At 56.0% G+C, this 16,398-nt stretch overlaps 1 protein-coding gene across 2 annotated transcripts; it reads left to right on the plus strand.

Annotated features, from left to right (window-relative positions):
- Positions 1-912: 912 nt before the first annotated feature.
- On the plus strand, positions 913-14,562 carry Sema6c (semaphorin 6C). 2 transcript variants are annotated; one of them, XM_042681888.1, is made up of 19 exons: positions 913-964; positions 2,645-2,822; positions 6,073-6,187; positions 6,474-6,537; positions 6,695-6,751; positions 7,645-7,746; positions 7,945-8,035; positions 8,215-8,334; positions 8,488-8,576; positions 9,813-10,030; positions 10,287-10,418; positions 10,700-10,852; positions 11,078-11,251; positions 11,497-11,643; positions 11,910-11,987; positions 12,418-12,473; positions 12,610-12,654; positions 13,002-13,097; positions 13,481-14,562. In XM_042681888.1, the coding sequence occupies exons 2-19, from the start codon at positions 2,699-2,701 to the stop codon at positions 14,509-14,511; spliced, it is 2,892 nt and encodes a 963-aa protein (XP_042537822.1). In that variant the 5' UTR covers positions 913-964; positions 2,645-2,698; the 3' UTR covers positions 14,512-14,562. The 2 variants fall into 2 exon arrangements, with proteins under 2 accessions (XP_042537822.1, XP_042537823.1); XM_042681889.1 differs by lacking the exon at positions 13,002-13,097.
- Positions 14,563-16,398: the final 1,836 nt, after the last annotated feature.

Raw genomic sequence — 16,398 nt, forward strand, 5'->3', positions numbered from 1 at the left:
TGGGCTGAGGCGGGAGACCAGCGCCAGGGCTTCCTGCTATTGTCCCCAGCCCGGCCTCCTCGGTCCCTTCCTCAGCTCCGCTAGACTCTGGCTATGACCTCGGCCACTCCCCAGAGGTGGCTGCTTGCCCCACGGAGAGGAGGGCTGAGTCCTTCTCCCAGCCTGGGGGCCGGGGGGGGGGGGGATCTGAAAGGGGAGGAAAGCGTGGCCAGGTGTGTTCCTAGGGTTCCTCCAAGTCTCTGTGAGCCTCTCCCCCACCCAGACCCGAGGTTGGGTGGGAGCCACCCAGATGCTGCTTCCCCCAAGCAGCTATGGGAAGTCCTCTTAAAGATGTATCACAGTTGAGTCTCCTGGGCCAAGGCAAAGGCCAACCAAGTGTTTTTAGAGGCTGGACTAAGCCAGCCTGAAGTGTGTGCCAGGGGGGCGGTGTGGGGAGGTTGGTGGAAGAGGCCGGGCCTGCTTTCTGAAGGAAGAAGGGACTGGGGTGGGGGGTGCTCCCTATCAGAGCATTTTGCCTGGAAATGAAGAGCATGCAAATGAGATGTAAATTAGCCTCTATTGTCCCTAGCTTGGGCGCTTTTTGCTGAGAATGCTGTTGGATGTTGAAGGTTTCAACATGGGAGTGGTCATCGTGTCCCACAAACTCTCCCGGGCACCCCTTTTCTCAAGGCTGGTGCCCAGCTTTCCGCAGCTTCTGGCTCGGGGCTCTCCCCAGTATGAAGATGTCAGTGCCTTTGTCACCGAACTAAATGTCAGCACCCCTCCTCACCCACGAGGTCCCCCTCCCAAAGCAGCATCTCCCCGATACTAGCCTCGGCAGACTTTGCCTGAATTCTCACATTGACTTTTAAGGGATGTGTTCAGCAAAGTGTAACTTAGTCTTTTTCCTCCTTTTGTCCCTTCTTCTGTCAGGTCAGAGGTCTCCTAAGTTCCCTCGGGTCCCCCACAGGACTCCCCACCCCAGGTAAGAAAGGGCAGGCGAGTCCTGGGGGCCGGGGCTACAAGCAGGCCCTGCCAGGGAGCAGGAAGAGGGTCTGGCTATTTTCCCCACTTGTCAGAGACCAAAGTTGTTTCCAGGGTGAAGATACCAGTTGCCCTGGGCAACTTGAGGGGGGGCAGGTAGGGGAGCACGGGAGACAAGCTGTGTCCCTTTCTCTTCCCCTGGGAGCATCAGCATCCGGAATCATGGGCTGCGGGAGAGAAGGAGGCTAGACTTTGCCACACCGGAGGGTCGTTAGCTCGCTGACTGTCTGCCTCTGGGGAAGAGGGGGTCATCATTAGGTGTTTCTACCCCTTCCCTTCCTCCAGCTCTCATGGGGCTCCACCTGACGTCAGCCTCCCCACCAGTGACGCTGGAATGGGGGTGGGGGACAATGGGTCCTGGCTTTGAGAGCAGAATTACTGGGGAGATGGAAAGAGACTGGGCTTTAAACCCAGGGTTTCTTCTTTAGAGGGGGACATGGGCTGGCCGTGATCTGTTCACAAAAGAAAGGATGCTTCCCCCTTCTTGACCTGATTTCCGGCGCCTCCTCAGCCCCTCATTTCAATGTCAGGGAAAGGCAGGAAGCTGATGTGCGCCTCCCACTGTGGGTCCAGCCAGGGTCAGCTGGCTGGGGGGGCTGATGAGTGGGAATGAGACCCGTCTCATCATCCCTTCCACCATATCCGTCTTTTCTCTGGACTTTGGGCTACAATTGCCTGTCATTGAATTATTTATATTTCAATTTCAGAGGCAGCCCAATGAGGGAAGAAAGGAAAAGAGAGGCACGTTGAGCTATTAAGCTTCACCAGTCCCTTCTCTCCCCGGCTCCTCATAGTTGGGGAGGAGGAGGTCTGTTCTCCCCCAAATCAAGTCCTTAGGAACCAGGGAGGGAATAAGGGGCTAGAGAGGCTGGGAGGGGGCCCAGTGGTCGAGGAGACAGCTGCAGCCAGAGCTAAATTTAGCCTCTGATCTGGCTTTGATGCAGATTCATTTTTGGCTAAGATTGTCGCCCACCCCCCCCTTTTCTCCCTCCCTGCCCAGCTTCTTCCCTAGCATTGGAAGGACCCCTGAAATAGAAGCTTGGACCAAGACAATACCTCCCCCCCCCCACCAGGCTATCTGCCCCTGCATTCTGGTCTTCCTCACCCCTAGAGAGGCTGGGAGCTGCCACCCAGCTGTGGGTGCCTGGGCGTGGTGCCTGCATTGCTCCCAGGGTGCCGTTGGGGTCTGGGAGGGAAAAGGAGCAGTCTTAGTGCCCTCTGCCTCTTCCTCGTGCCAAGGAGTCACTATTTATAATTTTAAGGCTTCAGCGTCTAATTATAGCTGGAGAAGGGGTTAGCACAAGGGGGGCCAGGAGGTGTCACCTACCGAGTGTCCCAGCCAGTCAGGAGAGAAGAGTGAGAAGTCTGGGAGGGGGAATGGGAGCTAGCGTGTCCTGTCCTTACCTGGGGTCATGGGGGGGGGGGCCTCACACAAGCCAGTTTGGGCCAGTTGGAGAGGGAAGAGCCTTAGTGACAGTGACAGCTGGTTGGCACTGGGACAGTGTGGACGAGGGCTCTAACCCCCACCTTACAAGGTCTTCTGGGGATAGGCGTGGGGAAGAGCCTACAACAGGGTAGAAGGAAAGGGTCTCTTCCCCCACTTTTCTGTCTCCCCTTTCAGGGCCAGCTTATGGGTGAGGGGGCACCCCCGGGGGCCTGAGCTGCCCCGCACAGGATGCCCCGAGCCCCCTACCTCATGCCCTTGCTGCTACTGCTACTGCTGCTGCTGCTGTCACTTCCCCACACCCAGGCTGCCTTTCCTCAGGACCCCCTCCCTCTGTTGACCTCTGACCTGCAAGGTGAGTGCCCTCTACCCACCTCGCCCTTCTCATGAGCAAGGGGAGACTGAGACTCCTATGTGGGAGGCAAGGTACAGAAAGGCTCTGAGAAGCTAGAAGCCCAACCAGCAAAGGGGAAGAAACAGATTGAGCTGGTACCCGATATTGGTTACTTCTCATCCTGGGGTCTGTATTTTTTTTTATTATTATTTAAAGGCAGTATCATTTAAGAATATGAGCTTTTGCCAGGCACTGGTGGCTCACATCCTAGCTACTCAGGAGGCTGAGATCTGAGGATCAGGGTTTGAAACCAGCCCAGGCAAGAAAGTCCATGAGACTCCCATTAACCTTAAAAATGGAAGTAGAGTTGTGGCTCAAAGGGGTCGAGTGGCCCGGGAGCCCGGTGGCTTGTGCCTATAATCCTAGCGACTCAAGAGGCTGAGATCTGAGGATGGTGGTTTGAAGCCAGCCTAAGCAGAAAAGTCCCGATGAGACTCTTATTGTCAATTAACCACTCAAAAAAGTGGAGTGGTGCTGTGGCTCAAGCACAAAGAGGCTCAGAGACAGACAACATCCAGGCCCTGAGTTCAAGCCCCAGGACTGGCACACACACACACACACACACACACACACACACACACACACACACACACACAGAATATGAGCTCTGCCACCTGCGATAGTGCACTTCTGTAATCTCAACACTGGGGAGGTTGAGACAGGAGGATCTCAAGTTGAAGGCCAGCTTGAGCTACATAGAAAAACCCTACTAACAAAACAAAAAAGAACTTGAGCTCTCAGCCAGAACAAAACTTAGCATACTTGAGTATCTGCTAAGCTGGTTATTCGCTGTGTGACCTTGTAAGGTTATCTAACCTCCCTATGCCTCAGTCTCCTCATCTGTAAAATGAAGATAATAATAGTATTCTACTTCACAAAGTTATTTGGAGATTAAATGAGGTAATAGATACAAATGAAGTAAAGTGCTGAGAACACTGTCTGGCATGAAGTAAATGCCTTATATTTGTTTGTTTTATTTTTGGCTACAAAGTAAAAGCCTGGGACTACTACAGTGGTTCCCAACAATTCTTACCTCCCTGTCAACTGTTTGTACGACCAATAAGCCTGTGTCCCAACATGACAGAAATTAGAAGCCCACTTTTTCTAAAACTTGTATCTGTTGACAGGCCCTTGCTTATATATTTAGGTTTCTGTTTGTTTGTTATTGTTGTTTTGGTCTTTTTTTGGGGGGGGGAGATGAGGGTCTCTCTCTCAGGCCTAGGCTGTTCTGGAACTCATGATCCTCCTGCCTCAGCCTCCCAAGTGCTAGGATTACAGATGTGCACCACAAGCCCAGTTATATATAAGACTTGGAGTAATTTTAAGAAGTAAGGAAATGCAGTTGAGATACTGGAGGTAATTGCTGGGGGACAGATAAGAATAACTGACAAGGGCTGGGAAGGTGGCTCAGTGGTAGAGCGCTTGCCTTGCATGCATGAGGCCCTGGGTTCAATTCCTCAGCACCACATAAGCAGAAAAAGCCGGAAGTGGCGCTGTGGCTCAAGTGGTAGATTGCTCGCCTTGAGCTGAAGAGCTCAGGGGCAGTGCCCAGGCCCAGAGTTCAGGCCCAGGACTGGCAAAAAAAAAAAAAAAAAACTGACAAAATTCCAGATGCAACCCTCTGGCATTTTATGAATAAAAAATTATCTATCCCTAAACTCTTGGCTTCCTTTGAACACTGATGACAGTGGTTTCAAATTACTTTTTTTTTTTTTGGTCAGTCCTGGGGCTTGAACTCTGGGCCTGGACTCTGTCCCTGAGCTTTTCAGCTCAAGGCAAGCGCTCTACCACTTAAGCCACAGACAGTGGTTTCAATGATGAGACCAAGTCGATAGCTGGAGTGGGTCTGAAGTGTACAAGTAGCTGGGCGCTGGTGGCTTATGCCTGTAATCCTACCTACTCAGGAGGCAGAGATCTGAGGATCATGTTCCAAGCCAGCTGAGGAAGGAAAGTCCATGAAATTCTTATTTCCAATTAACCATTAGAAAATTAGAAGTGGGGGCTGGGAGGTGGCTCAGTGGTAGAGTGCTTGCCTTGCATGCATGAGGCCCTGGGTTCGATTCCTCAGCACCATATAAGCAAAAAGAAAAAAGCCGGAAGTGGCACTGTGGCTCAAGTGGTAGAGTGCTGGCCTAGAGCTGAAGAGCTGAGGGACAGCGCCCAGTCCCAGAGTTCAGGCCCCACGACTGGACCCCCCCACCCCAAAAAAAAAAAAAAAAAGGAACTGGGCTCAGCTCTGGAATCAGACAGTTTAATCCAAATGAGCTCCTAAGTTCCCTGCTGCTCCCAGCCTTATGCTCCTCATCTGTGAAGTGGGGCCAAAGTGAGTACCTACCTCAGAGGGTTTGTGTAGTAAATGAGACAGTGCATGTAGAGTGCTATGTAACCCAAGTGTGGCTCAAATGGTAGAGCACTAGCTTTAAGCACAAAAGCTTCAGGGACAGTGCCAGGCCCGGTGTTCAAGCCCCAGAATCAGCACAAGAGAAAATTAAACAAATAAAGTACTAAACAAGTGCTTGGCAGGAATTAAGTGCTCAGTGTTACTGGTATTATTAATTTGTGTGTGTGTGTGTGTGTGTGTGTGTGTTAGGGGATGGTGGTAGTAGAGACGAGGTCTTGGGGGCTTAAACTCAGGGCCTGAGCACAGTCCCTGAGGTTTTTCTGGTCCAGGCTAGTGCTCAACCAACTTAAGCCACAGCTTCACGTCTGGCTTTTTGGTAGTTAATGGGAGATAAGAATCTCATGGCCGGGCTGGGAAGGTGGCTCAGTGGTAAAGCACTTGCCTTGCATGCCTGAGACCCTGGGTTCGATTCCTCAGCACCACATAAGCAAAAAGAAAAAAAGCCGGAAGTAGTGCTGTGGCTCAGGTGGTAGAGCACTAGCCTTGAGCTGAAGAGCTGAGGGATAGTGCCCAGGCCCAGAGTTCAGGCCCCACGACTGGATCCAAAAAAAAAAAAAGAATCTCATGGCCTTTCATGCCCAGGCTGGCTTTGAACCTCTGTCTTAAGATCTCAGCCTCCTAAGTAGCTAGGATTATAGGCATGAGCCACTGGCTCCCGGCTCACTGGTATTACTTTTATGAATAGCCTTGGGACCCCTCTTACTTCACGTCTCCACTCTGTACATGGCCGTGTGTCACTGGTTAGACAGGGAGTCGAGGAAGAGGGTAGCATCCTGGCTGCTCTCAGCAGTCCACTTCTCTGTCTTCTAGGTACTTCCCCGTTAACTTGGTTCCGGGGCCTGGAGGATGATGCTGTGGCTGCAGAACTTGGGTTGGACTTTCAGAGATTCCTGACTTTGAACCGGACCTTGCTAGTGGCTGCCCGGTAAACTGGCCGAGGCCCAGTTGTGGGGCACACATGCATGCTCCTGGGCAGACATGGGACTTGCATGGCCACTGCAGCATCTTGCAGGGGACACATGCAGGTGCACAAGCCATGGGACATGGACATGCTTGGACCCAGTGCACAAATGCCAAGGCATGGAATAAAGAGGAGGGGAGGGGAGGAGGTCCGTGTGGTTTGTCCCTAAGCAGGTGATGAGGAGCAAGGTTGGGTAAGCTCAGGCAGGGTGCGTTGGCTCAGCTCTGATCCCTCCTTACTTCCTCTTCAGGGACCACGTTTTCTCCTTCGATCTTCAAGCCCAAGAAGAAGGGGAGGGGCTGGTGCCCAACAAGGTGAGGAGCTGTGTGGGAGGAGGCGCAGGCCTGGAGAAGAGGCCAAGCAAGTTCTCCTGGGGGGCACGAGGGTGGGGAGAAGGCGCTGAAAGGAGCTGTAATGTGCGGAGAGGTCAAGGTTGTTCCATGGTTTTCCTTCTTTTGTGTTTCCTTTCAGTATCTAACATGGAGGAGCCAAGATATGGAGAACTGTGCGGTGCGGGGGAAGCTGACGGTGAGGAGGGGATGAGCACAGCGTGGCAGTGCTCTGCTGCGGCCAATTCCTTACCCACGTCTCGCTGCCAGCCCGCAGAGGACAGCGGGAGGAACGAGAGCTCTTGCTTCTGATTTCCCTTTGGACACCTCACCAAAGAGAGAGAGAGAGAGAGAGAGAGAGAGAGAGAAGAGGGGCTGAATGTGGCTCAGTGGTAGAGTGCTTGCCTAGCATGCATGAAGCCCTGGGTTCAATTCCTCAGTGCCACATAAACAGAAAAAGCTGGAAGTGGTGCTGTGACTCAAGTGGTAGAGTGCTAGCCTTGAGCAAAATAAGTTCAAGGACAGTGTCCAGGCCCTGAGTTCAAACCCCAGGACTGGCAAAAAAAAAAAGAAAAGAAAAGAAAGAAAACAAAACAAAAGGAAGGAAGGAAGGAAAGAAGGAAGGAAGGAAGAGAAAGAAGGAAAGAAAGAAGGAAAGAGAGAGAGAAAGAAAGAAAAGTCGGTTGCTGGTGACTCACACCTGTAATCCTAGCTACTCAGGAGGCTTAGATTTTAGGATTGTAGTTCAAAGCCAGCACGGGCTGGAAAGTCCGTGAGACTCTTGTCTCTAATTAATCACTTGAAAACCTTTGAGCAAAAGAGCTCAGGGACAGTGCCCAGGCGCTGAGTTCAAGCTCCATGACTGACAGAGAGGGGGATGGGGAGGAAGGAAGGAAGGAAGGAAGGAAGGAAGGAAGGAAGGAAGGAAGGAAGAAAAATGAGGCTCAGAGAGGCCAGAGGCTAGCAAATAGCTTAGTCTGGAAGCTTAGCCACATACTCTGACTGGCTTAGGGATAGTAACCTTACTTCCTGTGACCCCCAATCCCAGTCAAGGGGTCCCCTATCACTAACCTAGAATTTTGGATTCTCTAGGACGAGTGCTACAACTACATTCGTGTTCTCGTTCCCTGGGACTCCCAGACACTCTTGGCCTGTGGGACAAACTCGTTCAGCCCTATGTGCCGCAGCTATGGGGTACAAAGGAGGTCTGGGGCGGGCCGGGGTAGGGAGGAGAGCTCAAGAGGAGCGATCGCTTTGGTGGGAAGGGACTAGCGGTTGGGAATGGGCATGCCTGGCATGCAAGGATTCTGAGGGTTTGGGGAAGGAGGTGAGGGGGCTGCAGAGCCAGATTCCAGAACCCAGGGTTCTAGAACCTGCTTCATCTGTCTCCAGATAACTTCGCTGCAGCAGGAGGGTGAGGAGCTGAGTGGGCAGGCTCGATGCCCCTTTGATGCCACCCAGTCCAATGTGGCCATCTTCGCAGGTGTGCACCTGGGCGTGTGAGGAGCTGGCATATGGCTGGCGGGAGCTCCTCCCCCAGCTTGGTGTTTTCTCTGTGTCCCTGAGTTGGAGGGGTAGTCCTAGGTAGGGTGTGGGGGCCCACGCAGCAGACAGGGAACAGACTTCTGAGCCCTTCCCTCACCGGCCTCCCCATATCTTCAGAGGGCAGTCTGTACTCAGCCACCGCTGCAGATTTCCAGGCCAGCGATGCTGTCGTTTACCGAAGCCTTGGGCCTCAGCCCCCCCTCCGTTCGGCCAAGTACGACTCCAAGTGGCTCCGAGGTCAGGGCCTGCCTCGGGAGGGAGGCTGTTCTTGGAGGGTGGACTGTGTGGGGACAGTGGGAAGATACTTGCAGAGGGAAGAGGGGGAGGAGCTAAGAGTGTCTGAGCAGCTCTATAAATGCTCTTCCCTCCCCTTTCCCGTCCCACCCCTAGAGCCACACTTTGTCCATGCCTTGGAACATGGAGAGCATGTTTACTTCTTCTTCCGAGAGGTCTCTGTGGAGGATGCCCGGCTAGGAAGGGTAAGGAGCTGGGCATCAGGGGTGGGTAGCCGGAGAGTCCTGTTGACCCTGAGGAGCTGGTTTGAGTCCAAGGGAAAGTTTCAGGTTCTCATCTCTACCACACAATTTCCTGAATAGCCCCCAGCTCTCTGCCGTGACAGAAGCTCTGAGCCTTATCCAAATTGACCCTTCACATCATTCCCTCTCTTTGCTATGGCCCATCTGCTTTTTATTTTGCGGAGTGGGGGGGGGAAACCGGTCATGGGGCCTGAACTCTGGGCCTGGGCGCTGTCCCTCAGCTCTTCAGCTCAAGGCTAGCACTCTACCACTTGAGCCACAGAGCGACTTCCAGCTTTTTTTCTTTTTGCTTATGTGGTGCTGAGGAATTGAACCCAGGGCCTCATGCATGCAAGGCAAGCACTCTACCACTGAGCCACCTTCCCAGCCCTTTATTATTTTCTTAAAGAAGCAAATGATGAGCCTAGTGCTGGTTATCTCCTACTAACCACCAGAAAACCAGTAGTGGTGCTGTGGCTCAAAGTGGTAGAGTGTTAGCCTTGAGCACAAAAGTTCTGGAACAGGGCTGGGAAGATAGCTCAGTAGTAGAGTGCTTGCCTTGTATGCATGAGGCCCTGGGCTCCATTCCTCAGCACCACATAAGCAAAAAGAAAAAAGCCGGAAGTGGTGCTGTGGCTCAAGTGGTAGAGCATTAGCCTTGAGCTGAAGAGCTGAGGGACAGCGCCCAGTCCCAGAGTTCAGGCCTCACAATGGACAAAAAAAAAAAAAAAAAAGTTCTGGAACAGTGCCCAGGCTCTGAGTTCAAGCCCCATGACAAAAAAAGCAGGGGTGGGGGTGTGTGGGGAGGTGGCTCAGCAGTAGAATGCTTCCCTCAGGGTTCGATTCCTCAGCACCACATAAACAGAAAAAGCCGGAAGTGGCACTGTGGCTCACGTGGTGGTAGAGCGCTAGCCTGGAGCTGAAGAGCTGAGGGACAGCACCTAGGCCTAGAGTTCAAGCCCCACAATCAACCAACCAACCAAAAAAAAAAAAAAAGGGTAGCAGTATTAATCACTTTACTTGTTTGTCAGGTCACAAATTATCAATATTTTTATAAACTTACAATTTAAAATGGATAGCCTTTTCACTTAAATATTTAAGTAATTCCTCTTTCCCCCGCGTTTGCTTCTTGGTGCTGATCACTCAGCACGTTCCTTCCAGCCAACTGGCCCCGTGGTTCTCCGCCTCTCTTGCTGGCAGGTGCAGTTCTCCCGGGTGGCCCGGGTGTGTAAACGGGACATGGGTGGCTCACCTCGAGCCTTGGACCGCCATTGGACATCCTTCCTAAAGCTGCGGCTCAACTGCTCTGTTCCTGGGGACTCTACCTTTTACTTCGACGTCTTGCAGGCATTGACTGGGCCTGTGAACCTGCACGGTCGCTCTGCGCTCTTTGGAGTCTTCACCACTCAGACCAATAGGTTGGTCCTTGGCTGGCTAGTACTGAATCTGTTCCTTGTTCTACCTAAGTTCAAACTCCCCTCTTAAGTTCTATTGTTGGAGACAGTGAGGGTGTACTTTAAACACATCTGGTTTTCTGCTCTGCCCACTTGTTTTTCTTCTTCTCCTAGCGTGGCAGCCAGTGGCCGCCGAGCCCCGGCTCTGCCTCGTGGCGTAGTGCAGGCAGGAACTTTGCAGGCCCTTTCTTTCATCCCGCATTTTTTCTGGCTTCCTCAGCATTCCTGGCTCTGCAGTCTGCGCCTTCTACCTGGATGATGTTGAGCGTGGGTTTGAGGGCAAGTTCAAGGAGCAGAGGAGTCTGGATGGGGCCTGGACCCCTGTGTCTGAGGACAGGGTCCCTTCACCCAGGTACCCAGGATGGGGGTGGCTTTTGCTGGGAGCAGAAGCAAAGTGTCTCGTCCCAAGATGGGATTAGGAGAAAACCTCACGTGGCCACGGCCTGAGCAAGGAGCTGGTGGGGGTCTGCAGTGACACTTGGGTTGCAACAGGAAAGGGATGCAGTAGTGCCAGTGTCTGTGTGGAGGAGGCAGAGGTTTTTACCACCCATGTTTGGGAGCAGCATTGGGGGCACGGCTTCACTAAGGTCAGCTTCCCTGCCCTAAGGTGCTCCTTTCCCATGTGCCTGCCAGGCCAGGGTCGTGTGCAGGTGTGGGAGGCGCTGCCTTGTTCTCCTCTTCTCAAGACCTCCCTGATGACGTCCTGACTTTCATCAAGGCACACCCACTGCTAGACCCCGCTGTGCCACCTGCCACCCATCAGCCTCTCCTCACGCTCAGTAACAGGTATGGGGCTATGAAACACTGGCCACTGCCCCCTGTCCTTAGCCGCTCTTCCTTCTCTGGCTTTCCAGAGTCAATTCCATTGGTGGGAGTAAAAGCTCTCGAAGGCAGAAGGGGGAGAGCGAAGAAGGGAGCCCCAGAGGGTGCAAGGGAAGGACACTGGAGCGGGAACCTGGGTTCTAACCTTCAGCTAGACAGGTTGCCCTCACCCAAGGCCTATCACTCCAGGGCGCTATTGACCCAGGTAGCTGTGGACGGTATGGCTGGCCCCCATAGTAACACCACCGTCCTGTTCCTTGGCTCCAATGACGGGACAGTGCTGAAGGTGCTGCCCCCAGGGGGGCAATCCGGGGAGCCTGAGCCCATCCTATTGGAAGAGATTGATGCCTACAGCCCTTCGCGGTGAGTCTCTGGAGGGCTGCTCTCTGAGGGGCAGAGGTGGGCTGGGAGGTGGCACATGGCTGTGTGGGAATGGACTAGGAACTCTAGTGATGGCTTTTGATGGGCCAGGAGCGGTGGGTCGAGAAAGGAGCATGGTGAGGAGGCCTGAGCACACAGCTTAGTTTGTGGCCTCCCTTCCTGTTCATCGTTTTGGGCAAAAGGGAACCTCGCTTGCTGCATTCTCATTCCTTCTGGCCTCACCCTAGGTGCAGCGGGAAGCGGGCAGCCCACACAGCACGACGGATTATAGGGCTGGAGCTGGACACTGAAGGTCACAGGCTTTTTGTGGCCTTCTCTGGCTGTATTGTCTACCTCCCTCTGAGCCGCTGTGCCAGACATGGGGCCTGTCAAAGGTAAGAGGGGCCTGAAATCCAGTGGCACTGCCTCGCCAGGCTTCCTGGGTAGCAAGAGCGCAGAGTGGGCTGGAGGGGATGCTTGGGGTAAAAGGGTACTTGAACATTCTAAAGGGGACTAACAACCAAAGCCTCGAGGGCAGGCTGGGATGGGAATATGGAGCCGGGAACTTCCCGTAAGCCAGGGGAAGAGTAGAAAAGGCTGTGAAATGGAATGTGACCGGAGTGAAGGGGGTCCCAGTCTCATATGACTCAGTTTCCCTTAGGAGTTGTCTGGCTTCTCGGGACCCATACTGTGGATGGCACAGCTCCAGAGGCTGTGTGGATATCAGAGGACCTGGTGGGTAAGTAAGGAGCCCGTAGATCTGAGGATAATATTCTCCACCACTAAAGAAGGGAAGCCTGGGAAGCGGGGAGGGAGGACGACAGGAGAGTAAAGCTAGGGGACTGTGCTAGGGAGTGGGAAGCAGGGAGGGTGAAGGGAGGGTGAAGGAGGGGTGAATGTGATTGAAGAGCAGGTATGAAAATAGAATAATGAAACCTCTTCCAAGTGTTCAAAAGGGGGAGGGGGTGAAAAAGATTAATAGGGGGGATGAATTTGATCAAAGTACATTATATGCCTGTATGGAAATATCTAATGAAACTCTGTTCCAATTAATATACACTGATACTATATTAGAGAGAAAAAGAATTAAAAGGATTGAGAAATAAAGGAGGTGTGGGAGATGGGGATGAGGCACAGACCGGCTCTGAGTTGCCTCCTTTTCCTTCTAGGGCTGATGTGGCCCTCGCTGGGAACCATGAGCCCACGGAGCATGGTGACTGTCGAGGTAAACAGAGGCACCCAGCTGCACATGGCCTCATGGCCACATCTCAGGCCATGTCTCCTCACCTTCAGTTCCACCTCCTTCAGCTCTTTCTGAAGCTTCCTCCTACCCCCGTGTTTACCCTCTATTTTCTTCATAGATGGAGCCACCGGGAGTCAGTCTGGCCCTGGGGACTCTGCTTACGGTGAGTTCTCTTGTTCCAGCTCTCCTTCCCCTTGCTCAGCCTCCATACCAACTCTGTGGCCAAGAGCAGCAGCAGACAGCACTCTGCACACCTCATGGTCCCAGAAAAGGGTCAGCATCCTCCAGATACCAGCATCTGGCTCAATGCCTGGATGCTTGATAAATAGGACTTAGAACAAATAAAGGTTGTGTACGGTGAGCCCTTCCACTCCAAAAGGAAGTACAGATTAGAGTTCTGAACTCTTAGGTTCCGAAGATGGGGGAAGAGGGGAAGAGAACCTTTGTATGGGGGTCGCAGGGGAGGGAGAGCAGGAGCCTCACCGGCTCTGACCTGGTCTCTGTCACCAGTGCTTCTGGGTCCTGGCCCTTCCCTTGAGACCCCCAGTTCCCCCAGTGATGTCCACCCCGGGCCCCTGTCTTCCACTCTTGGAGCTCACACTGAGGGTAAGGGGACTTACCTGGGAGGGCCGAGGAGTGCAGTGTGGGGCTGCTGACGGTTGGAGAGTCCTAAGGCTGGTGTGGGGTGCCCACTAACGCCTGTGTGGGGCCTTCCTTGCCCAGAGCTGGGCATCGCAGCCCGCCTCCCCCTGCACGAGCAGTTTGGCAGAGGTTCTTGGCATGGCTCACAGGGGCCAGGCTGGGCTGGAGACTCCCCAGACCTATGCCCCAGCCGGTGGGGGGGGCCGCGGGGCGGGGGGGGGGGCAGGCGGTGAGGTCTGATCCGAGGCGCCACGCGACTGGTGTTAAGACTTCCTGAACTTGCCCTGGAGGCCCAGCCTCCGCGGCCTCCGCGGGGCTGAGCCTCCCTCCTCCCTCTCGGTCGGCAGGCGTGCGCCGGGACCTCCTCCCCGCCTCGGCCTCCCGCTCCGTCCCCATCCCGCTGCTCCTGGCCAGTGTGGCCGCAGCCTTCGCCTTGGGCGCCTCGGTCTCCGGCCTCCTGGTCTCCTGTGTGTGTCGCCGCACCCACCACCGTCGGAACAAGGACGTGGAGTCGCCGGTGCTCCCGCGCCCTCTCTCGCTTCGCAGCCTGGCCCGGCTGCACGGGGCCGGCCTGGAGCCCCCGCCGCCGTCCAAGGACGCCGACCCGGCGCCGGCGCCGCAGCTCTACACCACCTTCCTGCCTCCGCCCGAGGCCGGGCCTCCGCCCGAGCTGGCCTGCCTGCCCACGCCCGAGTCCACGCCCGAGCTGCCCGTCAAGCACCTCCGCGCCTCCGGGGGCCCGTGGGAGTGGAACCAGAACGGGAACAACGCCAAGGAGGGTCCGGGGCGCGCGCGGGGCGGCCACGCGGCCGGCGGGCCCGCGCCGCGCGTGCTGGTGAGGCCGCCGCCGCCCGGCTGCCCGGGGCAGGCGGTGGAGGTGACCACGCTGGAGGAACTGCTGCGCTACCTGCACGGCCCGCAGCCGCCCCGCAAGGCCGCCGAGCCCCCGGCCCCGTTCACCTGCCGGCCGCTCCCGCCCGAGCCGGCCCCCAGCCCCCCCCTCTTCGCGGACTCGGGGGCGCTCCCCCGAGAATGCGCGCCGCCCCTCCGGCTGGACGTGCCCCCCGACGGCCAGGGCGCCGCGCCCGCCGCCCCCACGCGGCCCGCGCTCTCCGCCCCGGCTCCCCGCCTCGGCGTCGGGGGGAGCCGCCGCCTGCCGTTCCCCACGCACCGGGCGCCCCCGGCGCTGCTCACCCGAGTCCCCTCCGGGGGCCCCTCCAGGTACTCCGGGGGGCCCGGGAGACACCTCCTGTACCTGGGCCGTGCCGAGGGCTACCGCGGCCGCGCCCCGAAGAGGGTGGACGTCGACAAGTCCCCGTTGTCCCCCAAGTCTCCCCTCGTCGGGGCCGCCCCTCAGGGCAGCCATTTTAACTTTTAGAGGCTGCTGCTGGGGCGCCCGGGCCCCGGCCCCCCCAGCCTCCCCGAGGATCGCCACCGCCCTCTCCGCCCCGCGCCTCCAGCCTTCCTGGACTCTGAGAGTCTCCCGGGCTCCCCCCCCCCCCCGGCCCCGGGCTTATTTATTACCGTCGATTGTCTCCCCCCCCCCCCCCATCCCCGAGAGGGGGGTGGGAGGCGCGAAGCTCGTCCTCCCGGTGAGCCAGCGTTTTGGGGGGAAACGGCCGACTCCCACCCCCACCCCCTTCCCTTCCAGCCAAGCTGCCTTAACTCGCCCCTCCGGGCGTCCTCGGAGGACTGGGCCCCGGGCGGGCCGCACGGCGGGCCGGAGGGTGGATGGACCGGGCTGGGGCCACGCGCGCGTTGTGTACAGAGTTCTCGGCCCCCCCGGGACTGGGACGTGCCTCCTCCTACTATGTAGGAGCCCCCGCTCCCCAATACAGCTGTGTCCCCGAGCCGCTGCCTGACTTCACTCGCGCCGGGGAGGGCGGGCAGGGGAGGGCGGGCAGGGCGGGGTCGGCCAGCGCCCCCCCCACGGCCCCCGCAGCCGCCGTCACCGTGGCCTCGCGCGCTCTCCCGGGGCGCTGGGAAGGCTGCCGTCCCGCCGGGGTTAATCAGGAAAGGTTTCCTGAAGGAGACGCGCGAAGACACGGCGCGTGGGGGATGAGCCGGGGCCCGCGGGACCCGCGGCGAGAGGTGAGGTGGTGGTGAGGGACGCGCGCAGGCGGGAAGGGGCGGTTTCGAGGCCTAGGCTGGGGGGGAAGAGGGAGTTTTTTTTTTACCCCCTTTGAGAAATAAAATGAAGCAGCTTGATCGGAGTTTCACATCAGGAAATCTCGTCCTAAAGAGAATTAGACTTGTAGAGCCTGCAAAAACAAACACCCGGCAGAGAGGATTCCTCAGCCCTGTTGGAGGCAAGAGTTTGCCCCAGCATTGGGGGGGGGGGGAGCAGCTCCCCTTCAGTTAGCGGTAGAGGGTTTCATGCACGCATGCGCAGCCTCCCCTCCTGGAGCCTCCTGGCCGGCCGCTTGCCCAGAAACCCAGCGCGCCGCGCCGGGGATCAGCTCGCGTGTGCCCGTCGTGACGATGCTCCATTCCTTGGGCCGGTGCTGGCTGCAGATACCTGTTTATAGACCCTTGGGTACCGAGGGGAAGCACCGGACCATCTGCCCCGCCCACCCCCTGGAGTTAAGGACACTTAAGGCCTCGCGTGGGCGGCGCCTGCACTGGCGGATTTGCAAGTCCGGCTTTTCGCCCGCGCGTGGTGAGAACCATCCGCCCACTTGCAGCCCTGCGCCATCTCCAGCGCGCGCCGCCTAGAGGTAGGCCCACGTCCTGCAGCCCAGGGACTCATTAGTTCCTCTCTCCATTAGCTTAAACGGTCTTGGCTCAGACCAAGAAGAAAGAATTACTATCCCTCCTCCCGTCACTACTTGCGAAATAATGGGGTCGCTCAAGTGCTAAGGAGAAAGCGTGTTGGGGGTTCCTACAGAGTCATGCTTAGCAGTACGCTTTTACTAGGCAACAGTTTCCTTTTGCATCCTTATAAGCTTTGCGTGCATATTTTCCCCTCTGAATGGTTCTCGAATGCCACTTAAGCTTATTTGGACAAATTTGGTTGTCCTCCAGAATTTAATCTTTCTCCTTAGCAACTTTTCCAACAAACCTCGGTTTTTCCCTTCTTGGATTCTGCTTTGGGGCCATCGTTACTGAGACTGTATAAAATAGGGGCGGAAGGTTTTTCCAGTCACCTGACTTCATTAAAACTTCTTCAAATCAGTATGGTAAAGCAAGGATAAGGAAAAGAAAGCCTGAAGCCTAAAAACTGTCTCTGCGGAACTACTCTCACAGTTCTTACCCTGAAGGTAGC

The sequence above is a fragment of the Dipodomys spectabilis genome, unplaced genomic scaffold, assembly GCF_019054845.1.
Source record: "Dipodomys spectabilis isolate Male_0828 unplaced genomic scaffold, ASM1905484v1 ptg000069l, whole genome shotgun sequence".
NCBI classification, from domain to species: Eukaryota; Metazoa; Chordata; class Mammalia; order Rodentia; family Heteromyidae; genus Dipodomys; species Dipodomys spectabilis.